General features: G+C 48.2%; 1 protein-coding gene across 1 annotated transcript in view; it reads left to right on the top strand.

The window, feature by feature from the left end:
* Nucleotides 1-683: 683 nt before the first annotated feature.
* The window catches only part of NWD1 (NACHT and WD repeat domain containing 1), a gene marked incomplete at both ends in the record, with an annotated part of 63,671 nt that continues 43,901 nt past the window's right edge, over nucleotides 684-20,453 (top strand). Inside the window, 6 exon segments of the mRNA XM_082836534.1 lie at nucleotides 684-732; nucleotides 2,157-2,239; nucleotides 4,398-4,514; nucleotides 9,048-9,345; nucleotides 13,045-14,288; nucleotides 14,291-14,319. Coding sequence (XP_082692660.1) covers nucleotides 684-732; nucleotides 2,157-2,239; nucleotides 4,398-4,514; nucleotides 9,048-9,345; nucleotides 13,045-14,288; nucleotides 14,291-14,319 — 1,820 coding nt within the window.

Genomic DNA, 20,453 nt, shown 5'->3' with positions numbered 1-20,453 from the left:
ACAACCAAAAATGTCTCCAGACATTGCAATGTCCCCTGGTTGCGGGGGGGCAGAATGGCCCCCCGTTGAGAACTGCTGGCTTAAATAGTACACCTGGCACCTGTGCTTCATCGGTGAGCACAGGATGGGGTGTGGGGGGGGGGGTTCCACTGAGTTTGTCCTTCTTGCCTGTCCTGCCAGGACTGGGCATGCCTCCCAGCATTGCACGGCCTCCATCTGCACAGCTGGGCCCAGGCTCAACTTTCATGGAGCCCCAAGAGACCCAGGTGTTTGGGAGGCTGGCTGGTCCCTGGGCTCCAACACCAAGCGCCAGGAAACCACAGTTGCTATGGTGACCGCTGAGCTCCCGGGGTGAGGAGCTATTGGTTGAGGGGCAAAAAGCTCCGGTGCCTGGAGGAGTCAACATCCATGGCCCTTGACTGGGAGGCCACTGTCCAACATTCCCCCCATTAGTGCTCGCAGACCAAGCAGAGCAGTGGAGAGCCACTGGTTCAGCCCCCCGGGGGCGCTGGAGGTGACAGAGCCCTGCAGGTAGCCGAGGGGAGCTGAGAGAGTGAGATGGGAGCCCCACTCCAGATGGCCCTGCCTGGCTGGCCTCCTAGGAAGGCCATCTGGCCACAAGCGTGAGGTCTCTGAAGCCCAGATCCTTTCCTGGGGAAGGACTGTCCAGGTGGGCGGGCAGCATGAACGTCAGGCCCCTCCGCCCGGGCACCCGCCGGCGGCCTCTCCAGGGTCAGTCAGGCCCCCTCCCGGCACTTCCATCCAGCAGTGTGGCCATCTTCATCAGCTCGACGGTCTCAGATAAGGGACTGGGCAGGGCTGAGAGCTCAGGGGATGCCAGGGCAATGGGCATGGCTCGCAGGGTCCTCTAAGACACCTGGATGTGAAAGCAGCCGGGACAGTGACCCACGTAGGAACTGGTGAGGGAGAGCCTCCCTGACCCTCTGTTTCCTCTTCCATAAGCCAGGCTCAGAGCCTGACTTGACAGAGTTACTCTGAGTAGCAAATGATATTGCAACGAATATGAATGATGAACATTCTACCCTCTAGGCTTAAAAAGTGCCTGAATCTTCCTGTAGCTACAAGGCTCTGCATGAAGGGGACCCTGTTCACTCCTCAGCTATATCTGGTTTGATTCTTACTTCACCCATGTGTTGTAGTCATACTGGGCTCCAGCAGGTCCTGGAGCCCATGAAGCCCCAGGCCCCATAAGCTGTAGTTATTCAAGTTATGTGTTTATTTAATGTCTGACTCCTCCAACCAGGCCGTAAGTTCCATGAAGGCAAAGACTACATGGTGTGTACTGGCAAATGTTTAATAACCTCTTCTCCGGATATTAAAACAAAACCAAAAACACCTGAGTTATACCAAAAACAACATTTATTGAGCCCCTGGGTTGAAGGCTGAGAAATTATCAGTGACCTAGACAGGCAGAGGTTCTTGACTTTGGGGAGCTTGCAAAGTAGAGGCATCACCCCCATTTTACAGAGGGGGAAACCGAGGATAGCCTGACACTTGGCACAAGGCCACACAGTGAAGTCAAGTGGTGGGAGAAGTCTCAGAATCCAGGTTTACTCTATAGGCAGGGCTGCCAGAGTTATAGCAAAAATAAAAAACCAAACTGCCACCACCAGCAACAAAACCAGGGCTCCCAGTTCAACTTGCATTTGAGATAAACAACCAATACTCTTTTAAGCGTAAGTATATGCCAACTAGTGTGCAGAGAGGGGCATACTTATGCGAATAAATGATTTGGTGTTCATCCCCAGTGCAAGTTGAACAGGGCTTATCAGGCATGCAAATTCTGGGATCTATGGAGTGGGCTATACTTAGGCTATCAAGTTTTTCATCGTTTATCTGAAATGTAAATCAACTGGGTGTCCTGTATTTTATCTGGCAATTCTAGCCTGAGGTGACCAACCATCCTGGTTAGCTGGAACTGAGAGGTTTCCTGGGATGTGGGACTTTTAGCAGTAACAACAGGAAAGTCCCGGGCGTAGTTGGTCTTTCTGGTTTTCCTCCTGTTTTTTGTAGCTTTTGATTCACTGTGAAGGGTCTCAGCCTTGGTGGGAGCAAATGAGGCTAAAAGCAGAGCCGTGGGGCAGGGAGGAGTTCTGGGTTCTTCCTATTCACATCCTCCATGCCACTCCTTGCAGATACAGATGCAGAGAGGGAAGCCCTACAGAGCACCGCCTACCCCGTAGGACAGACCTTCTGCCAGAAGCACGGCCTGATGTCCGTCCGAGGTAATTGCCCGACTGTTCCTCACTGCCTCAGCGTCAGGGAACGAGGGTGTGCCACCCGGGCAGTCACACGGGCTCTTTGCTTAGAGGGACCCTGTGCCAGCGTTACACCACGGAGGCTTAAAGTCTTCTTAAAAAAGGAGAGTGGAGGGGTCGTGGCCACAGGCACTGCGGTCAGCACAGGTGGTACGGCAAAGTACTAGGAGTGGCTGCCTTGGGACACTGCTCCTTGGGCGTGTCACTTTTGTTGTTGTTTTGTCCTGCCTTCCTGGGCTCTCCCTGCACTGGGGCAGCTTCGGGGGCATCTAAGAGGGCCGTGGGATATCCGGGGTGGGCAGGCAGGTGAGACGTGCCTTTTTCCTGGGACACTAATGGTGTACCAGCTGGGCAGTCACCACGGGCCCCAAATAGAGTGCACCGATCCCAGGGCGGGGATGTGGCTGCCTGCACATTTCCAAGCGGAAACCAACAACCTGTCTTTGGAGTCTCAGCTTCAGGTGATGCTGCCTCCTTGCCATTTACAACTGTCATCCATCACACCAACGGCCCCCACCAGCATTTATATATTACTAAGAAAGCAGCAGTGCTGTGATGGGAATTTGACTTTGCCCGCCACTGATCATGAGACATAGTTCAATGGCAGAGACACTAAAAAGGAAAACATAGGTGCTGAGCACTGATGAAACACTCGGTGTTCATCCCTTTAACGTCCACCAAGTGCTGTGTGGCTAACACAGTAAACATCCTCAAGACGCAGTCGGAGAGACAGTGGCCCAGAGAGATGAAGGTTCTTTCCCAGAGCTGGTGGCTGACACTTTTTCCTTCTCCCCTTCCTCCTCCAGCCACATCCAGTACTGTACTCCTTTCACCCCATGCTGTAGTTTATTAGGAATTTTATGTCTTTCCCTCTGGACAAAGGAATTTAGGAAGGCAGGGAGCATTCTGATTCCCATCCCCCTCTCCTCACCCAGCTTTCTGTGGGGTCAGCTTCACTACTTGAATTGAACCCTTTTGCCTGGCCGGCCTCTGCCTAGCAGGCAAAAATGGACCACAAGCGTGCGGTTGCCAAGGAGACTTCACCACATCTGATTCTGGCCAAACGAAAACCTCCTTTGCAAAGAAAGCTCTGCGAACAAGTGTGGACATGTCCTTGTTTAAAAGGAACAGTTTGAAAATGCCCAAGCTCTTTAAAAAATTTTTTTAATGTTTTTAAGTAAATTTTTGAGTTCAGAATTTAGATTTGCAGAAAAGTTGCCTATGGTACAGAGTTCCCATATGCCCCACACCTACTTCTTCCCCTATATTGTAAACATCTATTATTGGGGCATGTTTGTCATAACTAAGAAATGGACATCGGGACGTTACCATTAAGCAACCTCTGGACTTTATTTGACTGTCACCAGGTCTTCTATTCGTGTCCCCTCTCTGGTTGAGGACCCCGGCCAGGGAACCCTGTTACGTTTAGTTGTCACAGCTTCCCACTCTCCTGTGGCTGGGACAGCTCCTTGGTCTTCTCCTTTGTACTCATGACCATCACAGTCTTGGGGATAACTGCCCAGGTGTCCTGCAGGATGTCTCCAATCTGGGTCTGTCAGATATTTTTCTCATGATTACACTGGGATTATGGGTGTCATTCAAGTTCTTTTGATCCAGATATCCCTCTTTGAGGAGAGGCTATCAAAAATTACTGAAGAGGGACTTCCCTGGTGGCACAGTGGTTAAGAATCCGCCTGTCAACGCAAGCGACACAGGTTCGATCCCTGGTCCGGGTAGATCCCACATGCCTCAGAGCAACTAAGCCCGTGTGCCACAAGTACTGAGCCCACACGCCACAGCTACTGAAGCCCACATGCCCTAGACCCGCGTGCTGCAACTACTGAAGCCTGCAGGCCTAGAGCTTGTGCTCTGCAACAAGAGAAGCTACCTCAGTGAGAAGCCCACACACCACAATGAAGAGTAGACCCCACTCTCTGCAACTAGAGAAACAACAAAGACCCAACACAACCAACCAACCAATAAATACATAAAATAATTAATTAATTAATTAAAAATTTTTTTAATTACTGAAGAAATTTTACACCTTTATCAAAGGGAATTTAAAAAAAATCACCCATCCTACCACCTTCCTGACAAACCCACGCTTGTTATTTCCAGGTGGTTGATCTGAGGTGGGGTATTCGGAACACAGAGGCCACCAACCACATGACCACGGAACTCTGCTTGGAGGAGCTTGGCTGGTGTCAGAAAACATCCATAGGGCCAGCTTTTGTTGTGAGTCTCTTGGGAGGGATGGATTAGCTCTTACTTCTCATTCCACCACCAGGATATGGCCCCTACTTCTTATCCAAACCCGTCAGTGGAGGGAAGTGGGTGGCATTTCTGCTATCATACCCAATCTTCGTAGCCTGCCTGTGGCAGACATTGCTAATCAATCACAGCATTCATTTTTCTGCGGAGCTAGCTGGGATCCAGACATTAGCAGTCAAGTAGAAGCAGCAGGTGAGTTGGAGAGCAGAGTGTTGAAGCCCAAAGGGATCTTAGAATTTGCTCCGAAACTTCCCCCGGGTTTTTCACCTCATTCACTTTGTCTGGGGAACGTTGAGGTCCTAGAAAACCATAGAGAAAGTGGAAATCTACAGGGTATCGAAAATTTTTTTCTCCAATGTGCCCCATGGTGTTGGGAGCAGACTCTGTGGCCCTATCTGGAGCCTGCCTCAGGGGCAAACTTCCCCCCTAGGTGAGACCAATCAGGGTCTTCTCTCGTCCCCAACTACATTCCCTCTGACACCAGAACAACCCCCAGCTCACATTTAATGGTTTGGGTTATGACCAGCAAATGATATTCCAGGGTTTTGATTTATTACATCACCAAGTTTCAGATACACCAAGAACTATAGCATTTTGGCTCATAAATCCTAGAGCAGGGGCCAGCAAACCACAGTCTATGGGACAAATCCGGCCCCCTACCTGTTTTTATAAATAAGGCTTTATTGACACGCGGCTGTACCCATTCATTTACGTATCACCCAAGGCTGCTTCCCAGCTTCAATGGCAGCGTTCAGTAGTTGCCACATAGACCGTCTGGCCTGCAAAGCTGAAAATATTGGCTATTTGGCCCTTGTTGGAAAAATTTGCCTACCCCTGTCCTAGAAAGTACAGACGAAAAAAGTCAGGAAAGTAGCTTTGCCCAATACATCTTCATCACAAAGAAGCTTTGGGCAGCTCCCAGAAAAACCTCTCCTGGAGATAAGAATGTAGGAATTAGGAGAGGGTGGTCCCCATAGGAAAATGGTTTTCTAGGGAAATAAAGACAAATAGATGAGGCCTGTTTGGCCTCAAAACCGCACTGCCCAATGCGGTAGCCATGAACCACATGTGGTGATTTAAATTTAAATGAATTAAAGTCAAGTAGAATGAAAATTTCAGCTCCTTGGTTGCACCAGCCACATGACAGTGGTTCAGTTGTCACTTGTGTCAAGTGGCCAGCATATTGGACAGCAAGGATATGAACACTTCCAGCACTTCCAGAAGTTCTAGTGCTGCCTTAGAGATTGTCTCCTTCAAAAAAAAGACTAAGACCTGGCAGCAGATGCGAAAAGCTTTCTTTATTATGTATCAAGTTTTATCTATACAGTTACCATTGTGTTTTCATTCTTTTGTTCTATACTTTTCTTTGTATGTTGGCATCAATTTTTCTTTTTTTCCCCAATCTTATTGAGATATAATTGACATGTAGCACTGAAAGGGTACAGCATAATGACTTGACTTATATGTGTTGTGAAATGATTATTAAATAAGTTCAGTTAACATCCATCCGCTCATATAGATATGAAAAAGGAAAATGTTCTTCCCTAGGGATGAGAATGTTTAGGATTTAGTCTCTTAGCAACTTTCAGATATACTCTACAGCAGTGTTACCTACATTCATCATGTTGTACATTACCTCCCCGGGACATATTTATCTTACAACTGGAAGTTTGAACCACTTAATTTAATTTATTTATTTATTGAAGTATAGTTGATTTACAATGTTGTGTTAGTTTCAGGTGTACAGCAAAGTGATTCAGTTATACATATATATTCTTTTTCAGATTCTTTTCCCTTATAGGTTATTAAAAAGTATTGAGGGGCTTCCCTGGTGGCGCAGTGGTTGAGAGTCCGCCTGCCGATGCAGGGGACACGGGTTCGTGCCCCGGTCTGGGAAGATCCCACATGCCGCGGAGCGGCTGGGCCCGTGAGCCATGGCCGCTGAGCCTGCGCATCCGGAGCCTGTGCTTCGCAACGGGAGAGGCCACAACACTGAGAGGCCCGCGTACCGCAAAAAAAAAAAAAAAAAAAAGTATTGAGTATAGTTACCAATTTTAATTATTGCTTTAAAATACATCCTAATGTTTGAAAGGCTGTATCATCTGGCTTACGTAACTCCTTCACACATTTTTTGCCAGTCTTCTAATTTTGCTGATGATTGAGCCTGATGATTGATCATTTTGTTGTGTTCCAAAGAAAAAAGAAAAGAAAAAAATTTTGTAAAGAAAAAAGGGAGGTGGGGAGAAAATGAACTCCAGGAAGAATTCGATTTTGCAACTCAAATTGCAGGCAATCAAAAGCACAATGCAGGGCTTCCCTGGTGGCACAGTGGTTGGGAGTCCGCCTGTCGATGCAGGGGACACGGGTTCGTGCCCCGGTCCGGGAAGATCCCACATGCCGCGGAGCGGCTGGGCCCGTGAGCCATGGCTGCTGAGCCTGTGCGTCTGGAGCCTGTGCTCCGCAACGGGAGAGGCCACAGCAGTGAGAGGCCCGCGTACCACAAAAAAAAAAAAAAAAAAAAAAAGCACAATGCAGCTTCCAGGTGGCATGGGGGATGGGGGACAGGAGGGAGGATGATCTCTGAGCTTTCCCCCAGGCCCAAAAGGCCCAGGGACCTTGCAAATCCTTCCAAAATCTTAGTTATCAAGATAATTAATATTTTAATGCAATGTTTATTTTTAATATCAAAATTGACCCCCCAAAGCCATGAGGAACAAAATATTAAATTCTAAAGACAGGATCCACCCGGCACTTTGGAGACCCATGTTCACCTCCCCCCCCCCCCCATCTGGCCCTGCTCCCTGGCTGCTACTGGGGACAGTCCTGCCCCCAGGGCCACATCAGAGCGTGAGATTTGGGCAGAGCCAAGGGAGGCCTTCATTCTTGTCACAGCTCTACTGTTGGGACAAGCCAGCACCTAGTAATAGGTAAACAAGGTGTTTCCTGTGGTTGTCATAACAAATGACCACAAATGTGGGGGGCAGGGAGCTTAAAACGACAGAAATTTATTCTCTCACAATCTGGAGGCCGGAAGTCTGAAATCAAGGTATCAGCAGGGTCGCACTCCTTCCTAGCTTTCTCAGGGTGAATCTTCTTGTCTTCTCCAGCTTCTGGGGTCTCCAGGTATTCCTTGGCTTGTGGCTGCACTCCCCCAGTCTCTGCCTCTGTTGTCACAGCATCTTCTTCTCCTTTTCTATTTGTGTCAAATCTTCCTCTGCCTGTCTCTTGATAAGGACTCTTGGGATTACATTTCAGGCCCACTTTGATAATCCAGGATAGTCTTCCAGTTTAAGATCCTTAGATAAATCATGTCGACAGAAAAAAAAATGCACAACCTAAAAGTTGAGTTATGTTTTATTTGGTGGACATTCTTAGGACTTCAAGCCTGGGAGACAGCATCTCAAATAACACAGAGAGACTGCTCCAAAGAGGAAAAGGAGAAGCCAGGATATATAGATAGGAGTTTTTGCAACGAAGACCATGTAGTAAGAATATCAAAAGATTACTGTTAAAGAAAACCAGATATCTTAAATTAAGGAATTTATTGCTTTCCTATGTATGGGAAGATGCAAGAGTTTGGGCTCACTGAAATTATTCCTTTGATATGCACCTCAGCTACCTGGGGCCAGCATCCTGTGTTTTCACATCCTGAGTCTCCTCAGGGTGCATCTTTGGGGGTGGCTGCAGTGGCGGACTCCTTGACGGCAGGCATCCTGTTTCCCTCCTGAGTTTCCTCAGGGCTCACCATCGGGGAGGCTGTAACGTGATGGTTCAATGGCTGCAAGATCCTTTGTTTACTGGCATGGCAGGCAATATTGTTTCACTCACGAGTGGAAGATCAGGAGAAGGATTTATTATGACTTGCAGCAAGTAAGGGGAACACCAGGGACCTTTCCCAAAGCAGTGTCTCCCCGAACAGCAAAACTGGGGAAGTTTGAAGCTCAGGATACATGTATATTCATGAAGGGGCTTGAGCAGAGGAGACTTCAGCATAGAATTGGGGCAAAGGTTCACAGAGTCCAAGTTTTAGTTGATTGAAGTCAGGAGGGTCCACGTCATCATTCTACCCTCCACTTGGGTAGGGGTCTTAGTTCCTGCAGAACTCAAAGATATATTATATGTATATCCCTTGATGAGGAGCTGGGACTCTTTTTATCACTGGACTATTGTTTCTTGACTGCTTTTCCATTATTCCTGCATTCCCTCACTTCCCTTAAGATCATTGATTACTGAGATGTGTTCAAGGACAAGCATTGCAGCCAGGCTTAGATCACAAAATGGCTTAGGCCAAAATGGTTTCTCTCATGTCAAGAGAGCCATTGCTGGTACTCTTCCTCTGGGGACCCACTAACCTATCTGCTTACTTTAATATAATTGTCTCCATGGTACAACCACCAGGACCACTTTAAGGGCTCGGCATGCCTCACCCAGGGTCACAGATCTAAGTGCCCAAGCCAAGATCTGAACCTCTACTCCCCACACCCCTGTCTCCTCCAGGCCCTCGTAGGTGACCAGTACGGCCCCCGTCCCATCCCCTCGCTGATCGAGAAAAAGGAGTGGAAGGCGCTGAAAGCTCAGCTGAGCGCCAGGCCACGTGACCTGGAGCTGGTGGCACGACGCTTCCGGACAGACAAGAACGCCGTTCCCCCCACCTACCTGCTGCAGACCCTGGGCAGCGGGGAGGCCCGTGGGCCCGAGGAGGCCACCCTGATCTCTGCATTGCGCTCTGGAGCCCAGGAGGCCGGCAGGTTGGGCCTCATCACCCAGGAGAAGTGGCACCGCTACCACCGGTCAGGTGAGGCTGCCGGGACTCCCCTTGCGGGTCCCCAGGAAACATCCACCCGTTTAAAATACACATCACGTTTTGTCCAAATGCCACAGTCTGCATTTCTATAAATGCCAAACCAACCTAGGTCCTGGAGCCCTAGTTCTGAGAAAGATTATTTTTCTGATCCAACAGAGTCAAGTCAAGTCCTGGTTAATTTCAGTCTCTTAGGATTCTTCTCTCCTTCCCTGGCTCCTTTCCTTTTCCCAAGCAGGCTTTGGGGGACGTGGCTTTGGGGGACGTGTACTACAATGACCCCATACCTGTTTGCCTGGGACTGAGCCACTCCCACGATGCTGGACTTTTAGGGCCAAACCCAGGACAGTTCCAGGAAAACTGGAAGAGTGGGTCACCCTGTGTTAGTCGAGAGCCGTCCCCTGCTAAGGAGTCGTCCTTCATCAATGTACCTGCCTCTGAGGTGAAAACTGAGGCAGAGGAAGAAGGAGTCTCTTTTGCCCAAGTGGGAGAATAGGGATTCCCCGCTGTGACTGTCTGAGTCCACCACCCAGCTCCCAGCTGGTCCCTTACCTCTCATCCCTGGCCTTGTCCTCTGCCCTTTCCATCCTCCACACTGGCTACCAGAAAGGTTTTTCTAAAAATACATTGTGATCAAGCCATTGCCCCACTGCAGGCTGTCAGCAAGAGATAGGTTCTTATTATTATTTATGAGTTAGTAATGTCAGCTTATGGATTATTAGTATGTCAATTTACATCACCCAAACTATTAAATATATGAATTTATATCACCCACACTATTAAGTGTATGAATTTATATCACCCACAGTATTAAATATGTGAATTTATATCGCCCACACTATTGAATGTATGAATTTATATCACCCACACTATTAAGTGTATGAATTTATATTACCCACACTATTAAGTATATGAATTTATATTACCCACAGTATTAAATATATGAATTTATATTACCCACACTATGAAATATATGTATTTATATTACCTACACTATTAAATATATGAATTTCTATTATCTATACTATCAAATATATGAATTTATATTGTCAAAAATATTAAATATATGAATTTATATTACCCACATTATAAAATAGATGAATTCATTTTATCAACATATTAAATATATTGATTTAGTTAAAGATATTGAATGTAGTGATATTTATTAATAGTATTTTAATTTTATTAAAATATATGATTATTATCTATTATATATATACATTCTAGTAAAGACATACCAATTTTTAAAATTTTTATTTCAGGATAATTTTAGATGAACCAAAAAGTTACAACATTAAAAAGCTACAAAGATAGTGTAGAGTTCCCGAAGGTTCTTCACCCAGCTTCCCGCAATGCTAACATCTTACGTGACTGAGGTACATTTACCAGAACTCAGAAATGAACATCGGTATTTAATATTGGTGCATGACTAGTAACTAGACTCCAGACTTTATTTGGGTTTCCTCAGTTCTCCCATCAATGTCTTTCTGTCCCAGGATCCCACATTGTATTTGGTCCTTTGTCTCCTTAGGCTACTCTGATCTGTAACAGTTTTTCATGACCTTGTTTTTCATGACCTTGACTGATTTTGAGGCGTACTGGCCAGGTCTTTTGTAGAATGTCCCTCAATCTGGGCTTGGCTGGTATTTTCTCATGATTAAATTGGGATTATAGGTTTTGGGGAGGAAAACTGCAGAGGTAAAGTTCCCTCCCCATCCCATCGTATCAGGGGTACCTGAGGCCTACTTGACATCACAGGTGATCCTAACCTTGACCCTTTGGTTAAGGTTAGTAATGACATACCAATTTTTTTTTTTTTGTCCCCACTGTGCAACATGCGGAACTTCCCCGACCAGGGATCGAACCCATGCCCCCTGCGTTGGAAGCACAGAGTCTTAACCACTGTACCACCTGGGAAGTCCTGACATATCAATTTTGAATACACTTTTATATGGATAATAATGTTAAGGCTACTGTTTCTTGTGCACTTACCATGTTGTTATTGCTTGCTCTGTGACACAAAGCCAAGTGAGCGAATTGCTCTCATAGAGATGTCTGACATCGGGACTGTAATCAGCGTCTGGGGTCAAGTATGGGATGGGCCGGGATTTACATCTCAGCCCTGCCCCTTTCCAGCCGTATTGACTTTGGGCAGCTTGGACTCTCCTTTTCCTCATCTGTAAAATGGAACTAGTCAGAGGTAGTACCTAATGGAGTCATTATAGGGCTCTAAAGGGTCTTGTCCCGGCCGTGATCTCATCTAACAATGAGCTCTCTAAGCAATCATGTCAAACCTCGCCCATTAAGAAGTCCCACTTGAAAGAACAAATAGAAACTCCTTGACGTCAGCAGAAAGCACAAACAGTTGTGGAGTTCAGGGGCACGTCATGGACGGCACCTTCAGGGCATATTAGTTTCCAGGCACCTCGCTCAACTTTTTTTTTTTTAATTTTTATCTTGAAATAGAGATTCATAGGAAATTGCCAAAAGAAAAAAAAAAAAAAAAAGGAGGAAGAGGTATCCTTTACCCATTTTTCCCCCAAAGGTAACATCTTGCAAAACTAGAGTGCAATATTATTACACAACCAGGAAGTGGATATTGTCACAATCCAGAGAGAGCACACTTGTACAAACACCATTTGTGTGTGTGAGTGTGTGTGTGTGTGTGTGTTTGTCTCGCCCATTTCCTTCTCTGCAATTTTCTCACCTGTGTAGCTTCGAGTAACCACCGTGGTCAATACACAGGACTGTTCCCTCACTGAGAGGATCCCCCCCACTGTCCCTTTAGAGCAGCATTCACCGCTTCCCACAAACCCCAGCACTGGTAACCACTAACCCATCTCCATCTCATTTATTTTGTTATTTCAACCATATCATAGAAGATAAGATCACAGTCTGTAAACTTTTGAGTTTAGTTTTGTTCCTTCAGCATAAGGTGCTCAGCTTTTCACAAGCATTATTTCATAGAAAATCCTCACAACAGCCCCTTCAAGGTTGGACTAGTACACCCATGTTACAAGGGAGGAAACAGAGACTCAGAGAGGTGCAGTGATTTGCCTAGGGTCATGCAGCCTGCTGGTGGCAGAACAGATGGTATTGGATTAGTTCATGCCAAAATGTGTCCAAGAAGGATCCTGTTTGGGGACTGTTAGCTGCCTTCGTCTCTGACCTTCACTCATGGGGCTGAGGGGCACGTGAGGTCAGTCCAAGGAGGACTTTTGAGTGGTTCTTGTCTTTGGCTCTGAGACTGAGTCCTGACTCCAAGGGCCTGACTCGCTCAGCTAGAGAGCTGGGATCCTCTGCTGAGCCCAGGGAGGCTTCAAAAATAACTCCTCAAGTCTGACTGCTATTTCAAAACAATGGCCTCCAGGGAGAAGTCAGTGTGAGCTCTTGGCTCTGGAAAATACAGGTCCTCAGGGCAGCTGCTGCATGCTCTGGGACGGGGGTCAGAAAACCATGGCCCAAGGACAAAACCTGGCCCACTGCTTGTTCTTGTAAATAAAGTTTTATTGGAAAACACCGGAGTGCATTCGTTTGCATGTTGTCTGTGGTTATGCCAGGTGACTCTGAAACACACTAAGCTTGAGAACCAATGTTTCCATCCCCGGAATGTGTCTACCAAGTGCTCCCATTCGAGCCAACTGATGACATAATGCTGACCACACTCACTTCCCATCTCCTCCACTTTTGCAGCCATCGAGGGGGAAATAGAACGGGACCTGCTGAACGCAATAGACTGGGACCAGGGGGCAACCATCTTCCTGAGAGATATCCAAGACCTCGACAAACACATCCTGGAGGTCTGCGCCCTCAAGATAGTGGACCAGCTTGCAGCCGGCTGCCTGGACACAGACGCCCAGAACCTTCTCAGCAGCCTCAAGGAGCGCATCGCTGACATGCAGCCCGGAGTTCTCAAGGCCCACCACCTGGCATGGAGCCGAGACCTGGTGGACCCCCGAAACAAGGCTCATGGACGGTACCCAAAGGAGCTGGGGGAGCAGTTTGTGGCCAGGGCTAACCATCAGGTCCTCGAGTGCCTCCAGAAACTGGAGGCAGGCAGGCAGGAGTTGGCTTGGCTCTATCAGGAGATCCGCCACCACCTGGGGCTCAGTGCCGAGGCCCCCCAGACCTTCTGTGGGCACCAGGAGCTCCTAACCCAGCTGGGGCAGCGGCTCCAGCAGAGCGACGGCCACCCCCACCCACCCCTGGTGCTTTTTGGACCCCCGGGCATCGGAAAGACTGCTCTGATGTGCAAGCTGGCTGAGCAAATGCCAGGGCTGCTTGGCCACAAGACAGTGACTGTTCTATGGTTTCTGGGGACGTCACAGCTGAGCTCCGACGCCCAAGGCCTGCTCCAGAGCATCTGCTTCCAGGTGTGCCTGGCCTATGGGCTACCCCTGCCCCCTGCCCAGGTCTTGGAGGCCCATACCAGGGTGGTACAGTTTTTCCACACCCTCCTCCACACCATCTCCTGCCGAAACTTTGAGTCCCTTGTGATCCTGCTGGATTCGGTGGATGAGGTAGCCTCTGTTCACCGTGCTCAGAGGGTCCCCTGGCTGCCTCCCAAGTGCCCCCCAAGGGGCCACCTCATCCTCTCGGTCTGCTCAGGACAGCGGGGCGTTTTAGACACTATGCGGCAGGTGCTCACGGACCCAGGTGCTTACTGGGAGGTGAAACCCCTCTCTGGAAACAAAGGGCAAGAGATGGTTCAGCTCCTGCTGGCCGCCTCAAGGAGGACGCTGAGCCTGATGCAGAGGGACCTGCTCTGGACCAGCCTCCCAGAGTGTGGGCACCCAGGGCGGCTGAGGCTGGCCTTCGAGGAGGCCCGGAAATGGGCCTCCTTCACCATGCCGGCCCCTCTGGCCTCCACTGCTAAGGAGGCGATGCACCAGCTGTGTGCCCACCTGGAGCAGACACGTGGGCAGCTCCTGGTGGCCTGAGTGCTGGGCTATACATTGTGTCTTCCCGGTGAGTCTCTGTTGTTTTCACTCTTTTCTGAATTGAGATAGAACACATGCATTCTTCTCCAAGGGCAGCCATAACAAAATCACAAACTGGGTGGCTTAGAACAATGGAAATCTATTCTCTCGTGGTCCTGGAGGCCAGAGTCTGAAATCAAGGTGTCAGCTGAATTCCCCCGGAGCCCCTAAAGGAGAATCCGTTCTAGGCCTTTTTCTTAGTTTCTGGTGTTGCTGGCAACCCTCAACATTCCTTGGCTTGTAGACGCATCACTCCAATCTCCACCTCTGACCACATTGTGGTTTTCTCCCTGTGTGTCTCTCTGTCTGAATTTCCCTCTTCTTGGAAAGACATCACTCATTGGATTAGGGCCCACTTGCATCCAGTATTGTTACCGACTAAGGTTCTTGGCCTTCTTTTTTTTTTTTTTTTTTTGCGGTACGCGGGCCTCTCACTTCTGTGGCCTCTCCCGTTGCGGAGCACAGGCTCCGGACGCGCAGGCTCAGCGGCCATGGCTCACGGGCCCAGCCGCTCCGCGGCATGTGGGATCTTCCCGGACCGGTGCACAAACCCGTGTCCCCTGCATCGGCAGGCGGACTCTCAACCACCGCGCCACCAAGGAAGCCCTCTTGGCCTTCTTAATCAACAGAAATTGACAAGAGGCCAGAAAAGAAATTCAGGCAAGGCAGAGGGGAAGGAGAACAGGTAACAGGTTCCCCTGCTTGCTCGCTCCCTGAGAGGGGAGTGAGCTTGTTCCGTATATGGGGTGAGGGTAGGGGCAGGTCCAGGGGTCGAGCCAGAGGGGCGGCTTAGGTTGTTTGCCCACCCCTTTGGTGGGGTTGTGTGCAGGGGGCATGCTCAGTACCCTGCTTTCGCTCCCGACTCTTCAGAAGTGGCAACTGGGTTTTTGGTCTTTTTGTATCTTGTTGTCCATAATTTTCCCAACTGTGCGTGTGCGCAGTCCTTTTTAGTCCCTTATAGTTTCTTTGTATTTTGTTGCTGGAAGAGACATTTGGCCAGGTGCAAGCACTGCAGCAAAGGGTCCCAGGTCCCAGGTCCCAGCCTGTCTCTGTATGACCTCATCTTAACTTGACTACTTCCCCAAAGTCTGGTTTCAAACAAGGTCACATTCACAGTTTCCCCGTGGGTACAAATTTTGGGGAACACTATTCAACCCAGTCCAATTCGTATCATAATTTTCACTCATTTAAAGTGTATAGTTCAGCAGCATTTAGTACATTCACAGTATTAGGCAACCGCTATCCATCTCCAGAACAATTCCTCACCCCACAAGGAGACCCCGTCCCCGTCAGCAGTAACTCCCCTTCCCCGACCCCCAGCCCCTGGCAACCACTAGTCTGTCTCTATGCATTTGTCTAGAGTATTTCTTCAGAAAACGTTTTACTTAGAAATACTTTCAAATTATAGACTAGAGGAAGAACTCCCATAGTGCAAAAATAGTGCCGAGAACTCTCATAGAGCAGAATTTTTCAGCCTTGGTGCTATTGACATTTGGGGCTAGATCATCCTTTGCAGTGTGTAGGGCCATCCTGTGCACTGTAGGATGTTGAACAGTATCCCTGGCCTCTACCCACTAGATGCTGGTAGTATCCCCCAGCTGGGACAACCAAAAATGTCTCAGGACATTGCCAAGTGTCCCTTGAAGGCAGGATAGGTCCTCGTTGAGAAATACTGCCATACTTCTTCCCCCCACAATCACCAATTTGCCATATTAGCTTTCTCTCTCTCCCTTTTCCTTTTTCCCTCTCTCCCTTTCCTATCTCTCCTTTCCTTCCTTCCTACATCCCTCCCTCCATCTCTCTCTCCCCTCCCTCTCTCTCTTTATTTCTTTCCATTTTTCTATCTATCTATCTTCTATCTATCCATTCATCTATCTGTCTCTGTCTATCCACACACACACCCACAAACAAAATTTTTCCCTGAACCATTTGAGAATTCATTACAGGCGTCATTCCCCTTCACCCTTAAATACATCACATATATCCTAAGAACAAGGGCAATCAGAACCCCACATCACCACAAGACAATTTTAAAACTCAGAAAACGTATCATAAATGCAGTAATATTATTTAATACACAGTTTATAGTCAAAATTTACCAATTGTCTCAAAAATGTCCTTTATAGCTGTCCCCTCACCTTGCCCCCATCCCAGGATCCAATCCAGGATAACATGTTGCATTTAGCTGTCAAGTTTCTTTGGCCTCCTTTAATCTGGAATGTTCCACTCTCTGTCTTTGTCCTCTTGAAGAGTACAGACTAGCTCTTCTGTAGCTCAGCACTCCTTAAGCCTCAATGGGTATATGTATCTCAGGTCTTGTTTTTGAATAAAGACTGATTCAGCAGGTCTGGGGGTGGAGCCTGGGATCTTGTATGTCTCCCAGGCTCCCTGGTGATGTTGATGCTACCAGGAACGCACCTGGGGGTGGAGGGGAGTTGGTACACTGTCATCTGGGTTGATCTGATGTCTCCTCATGATGACATTCAGGTTAAACGTGGATGGTGTTTGATCCTTCTTGTGCATTTTTTTCCTGCCACAAATTTGCAACATACCCCTTTGTAATTAATAAGCAATGTGTGCAGATATCTCAGAAAAAATCTTTTTAAAGCAAACTTCTCTGAAGAATTGACCACAAGCCTGGGTCTACAGTTAATTCCAGGCTTTGTAGCATGGGAATCAGCAAAAAGCAATAGGAAAACCCAATTCCAATGTGTTTATAGAGTTTAAGGAATGAAGGTTTAAATGCAGTTGCTGAACAAACTCCGATAAACCAGGGCCATGATGGTCAGAGATGCCAGGTGTGGATGGTGAGTCAGAAATAATGAGCAGGAGAGAGGAGTGTGTTCATCACAGGCACCCAGCATCCCATGCGAGGGTGGGACGGAGGCCGATTCGCAGGCACACCGAGCAGCAGAGCTTTACCTTAATGCAAACAGCCATCGGGAGACGCTCATGCCCATGATTAGAAATGCTGGACAATGCACCTTTCCTCTTCTCAGCTTGGGGGACCTTTGTCTTTTGCCACAAATCAAGGTGACAGCGACCAGCCCAGTAAGTGGGCTTTTTATTTGTTTGTTTATTTGCCAGGAACAGAAATCCACTCACACTATCACATTAGAAATAAGGGCTTTATGCCATGGCCATGGGAGAAACTCAGTGGATGCAGGGCTACCCCATAGCCAACTCCAGGGAGGGGTAGCCCAGATTTCATGTTGTACCCCAGATTTTGTGATTGATGCCCACAGCATGGACTCTACAAGAGCACAGAGACAGATCAGGGAATGTTCCAGAATAAAAGGGTGGGCCATCAGGCCAACCTGATGAAGTGTACATGGAAGGTGAGGTTGTCATGGGAACCAGAAAGCCACAGAATCAGGGAAGTTGCTCATCCCCTCTCCCTCTGGGTCCTCTCTGCACATTGGCTTCTGCTCTAGACTCTTCCTTTCTCCTCTGTAAGTGTAGCTTGCCTGCCACAGCTGCTGTTGGCATCATGGGCTCCCATTTTGGAGAACTGGCACCATCATACGGGCTCTTTCTTGAGTCCTGGTTGGAAAATCTGGGGAGATAGACATCCATTGGCATTCCTGGCCCCATGTCTGGTCCAGTTAGTAAAGCTGGGGGCCTCCTGGGGTGGAGGACCACCCTCCTTTACTGCCTGGTAGGGGAGGTGGTCTATGGAGGGTGACTCTAGGGGAGGTGATTTTGGTATGTCCTGTTGCATGAAAATATGTTATGTTTACACACAGAGTTGACCTAGAGTGATGAGAGCCTGGCTCTCAGAGCAGATCTGAGTACTTCTGGGCCAGTGGTTCTTACCTAGGGAGATTCTGTGTCCCCCCAGGTGGACACTCAACAGTGGAGACGTTTTGGTTGTCATGACTGGGGGATGGGGTGCTACTGGGATCTAGTGGATGGAAACCCGGGATGCTTCTCAACACCCTATAGTTCACAGGACCCTCCCCCAACCAGAGGATCATTGTGCTCCAGTTGTCAGTAGTGCTGGAGGTGCGAAACCCTGGCTTAGCATGAAAGATACTGTCTGGCTATCTCTCTATCCAGCTACCAAAATACCTATCTATCCATCCATTCATCTATTTATCTACTTCATCTATCTATAATCTATCATATCTATCTATCTATAATCTACCATATTCATCTGTCCATCCATACATGCATCTATGTACACCTATCTATAAGCTATCATCTATCTATCTATCTCTCATCTATCTATCTATCTATCTATCTATCATGCTGGTGACACCTAGTGGGTGGAGGCCAGGGATGCTGCTAAACATCTTACAAAGTACAGGACAATCTCCACAACAAAGAATGATCCAACCCTTAGTGTCAACAGTGAGAGGCTGAGAAATGCTGTCTTAGGCATGCATTGTGGCCTTTCCGAGCCCCCTCTGTACAGAGGGCTAGCCGGGAGAGTGTCTGTTCTGTGTGGCTTCTGGAAGGACTAACAAGATCATACTTGCAAAGGGACATCACTGGCCAAGATCCCTCAGCCAGGATCAAACACAGGGCTGTGTTTGATCAAACACAGAGTTTGGTCAAACACAGAGTTTGGTCTGCAGTGCAGGCAAGGCAGGTCCCATGTGGGGGGCAGATGAGGTCTTGGGTCCACATTGTCAAAGGGATGTCTTTGGGGATGGAGGAGGGCTCTTAACCTAGTGGTTCAGCTGTCCGTGGGCACATTCCCCAGTCTTTCCAGCACCGTCCAATAGAATATTGGTGATGAGGGCAATGCTCTGTATCTCATTGTCCAATGTGGTAACTACAAGCTGCAGTGGCAGTTGACCCCTTGAAAGGCAGCTTATGTAATCCAGAAACTGAATTTTAAATTCTATTAATTTTTAACTTTAAACGCCCATGTGTGGCTGGTCACTACTACATTGGACATCATAGCTCTAGACTTGATGAGACACAAAATCTTTAAGAGCAGGGATGGAATTGAATTCCTGTTCCCCTGGCCATTCAGGGACATGAATACACAAACCTCAGTTTCCCCATCTGACAAATGGAGGAAGGCTTTCTGCTCTGCCTCCCTCCAGCTGAGTTTGGAGACTCAGCTGCAAACTTGGATGAGGAGGTGCAAAGAGGTACAGGTCCTAATATTGAGCTGAGCAGGTTTAGGGAGGACAAGAAAATGGCACTGGCCCAGGATTGTTCACAGATCTTCACCTGCTCTTACGTCCCTTTGGAGTCTCCTTCCCCCTATTGTAGACTCCTGCTATTGAAGCCTAGACAGACGAGGTTGAGGCATGCCCCCAGGCAGGGGGTTGTCAGTGTTGAGCACAGATGATATGACATATGATCCCACTTATGTGAAATGTCCAGTATTGTCAGATCCACAAAAAGTAGGTTAGTGGTTGCCAGGGGCTAAGAGGGGGCAGGTGTCGCAAACATGGTGGTACCTCGTGACTGTGTCTAGCAAAGTCTCTTGCCCCCCAACCTGCTCCAACAGAGGATTCCCCATTCCTTTTTTTTTAATTTTAAAATTTTAATTGATTATTTATTTATCTTTTTGGCTGCACTGGGTATTCGTTGCTGCATGCGGGCTTTCTCTTGTTGCAGCGAGAAAGGGCTACTCTTCGTTGCAGTGCGCGGGCTTCTCATTGTGGTGGCTTCTCTTCTTGTGCAGCATGGGCTCTAGGTGCATGGGCTTCGGTAGTTGTGGCTCATGGGCTCAGTAGTTGTGGCTCGTGGGCTCAGTAGTTGTGGCTCGTGGGCTCTAGGGTGCGGGCTCAGTAGTTGTGGCACACAGGCTTAGTTGCTCCGTGGCATGTGGGATCTTCTAGGACCAGGAATTGAACCTGTGTCCCCTGCATTGGCAGGCGGATTCTTAACCACTGCGCCACCAGGGAAGTCCCCCCATTCTTAGCAGTGGGGTCCCCTTCTGCATAACCGGGAGTCATGCCTGTTTCCTCTCCTTCCACATCCTTTTTCCCTCCATAATCAGAAAGTCCTCTTGGCTCTGCCTCTAAAACATCCTAAACCAACCATTTTTTTCCCCATTCCTACTGTCCCTATCTTGTCCTGGGTCATCCCCGTCTCCACCTGAACAAGTGCCCCAGGCCCTCACTTGTCTCCATGTCCCTGTGTTTATCCCCCAACAAG

The sequence above is a fragment of the Leucopleurus acutus genome (assembly GCF_964270905.1).
Source record: "Leucopleurus acutus genome assembly, chromosome: 3".
Classification (NCBI taxonomy): domain Eukaryota; kingdom Metazoa; phylum Chordata; class Mammalia; order Artiodactyla; family Delphinidae; genus Leucopleurus; species Leucopleurus acutus.
This window is presented reverse-complemented; position numbering and strand designations above follow the sequence as displayed.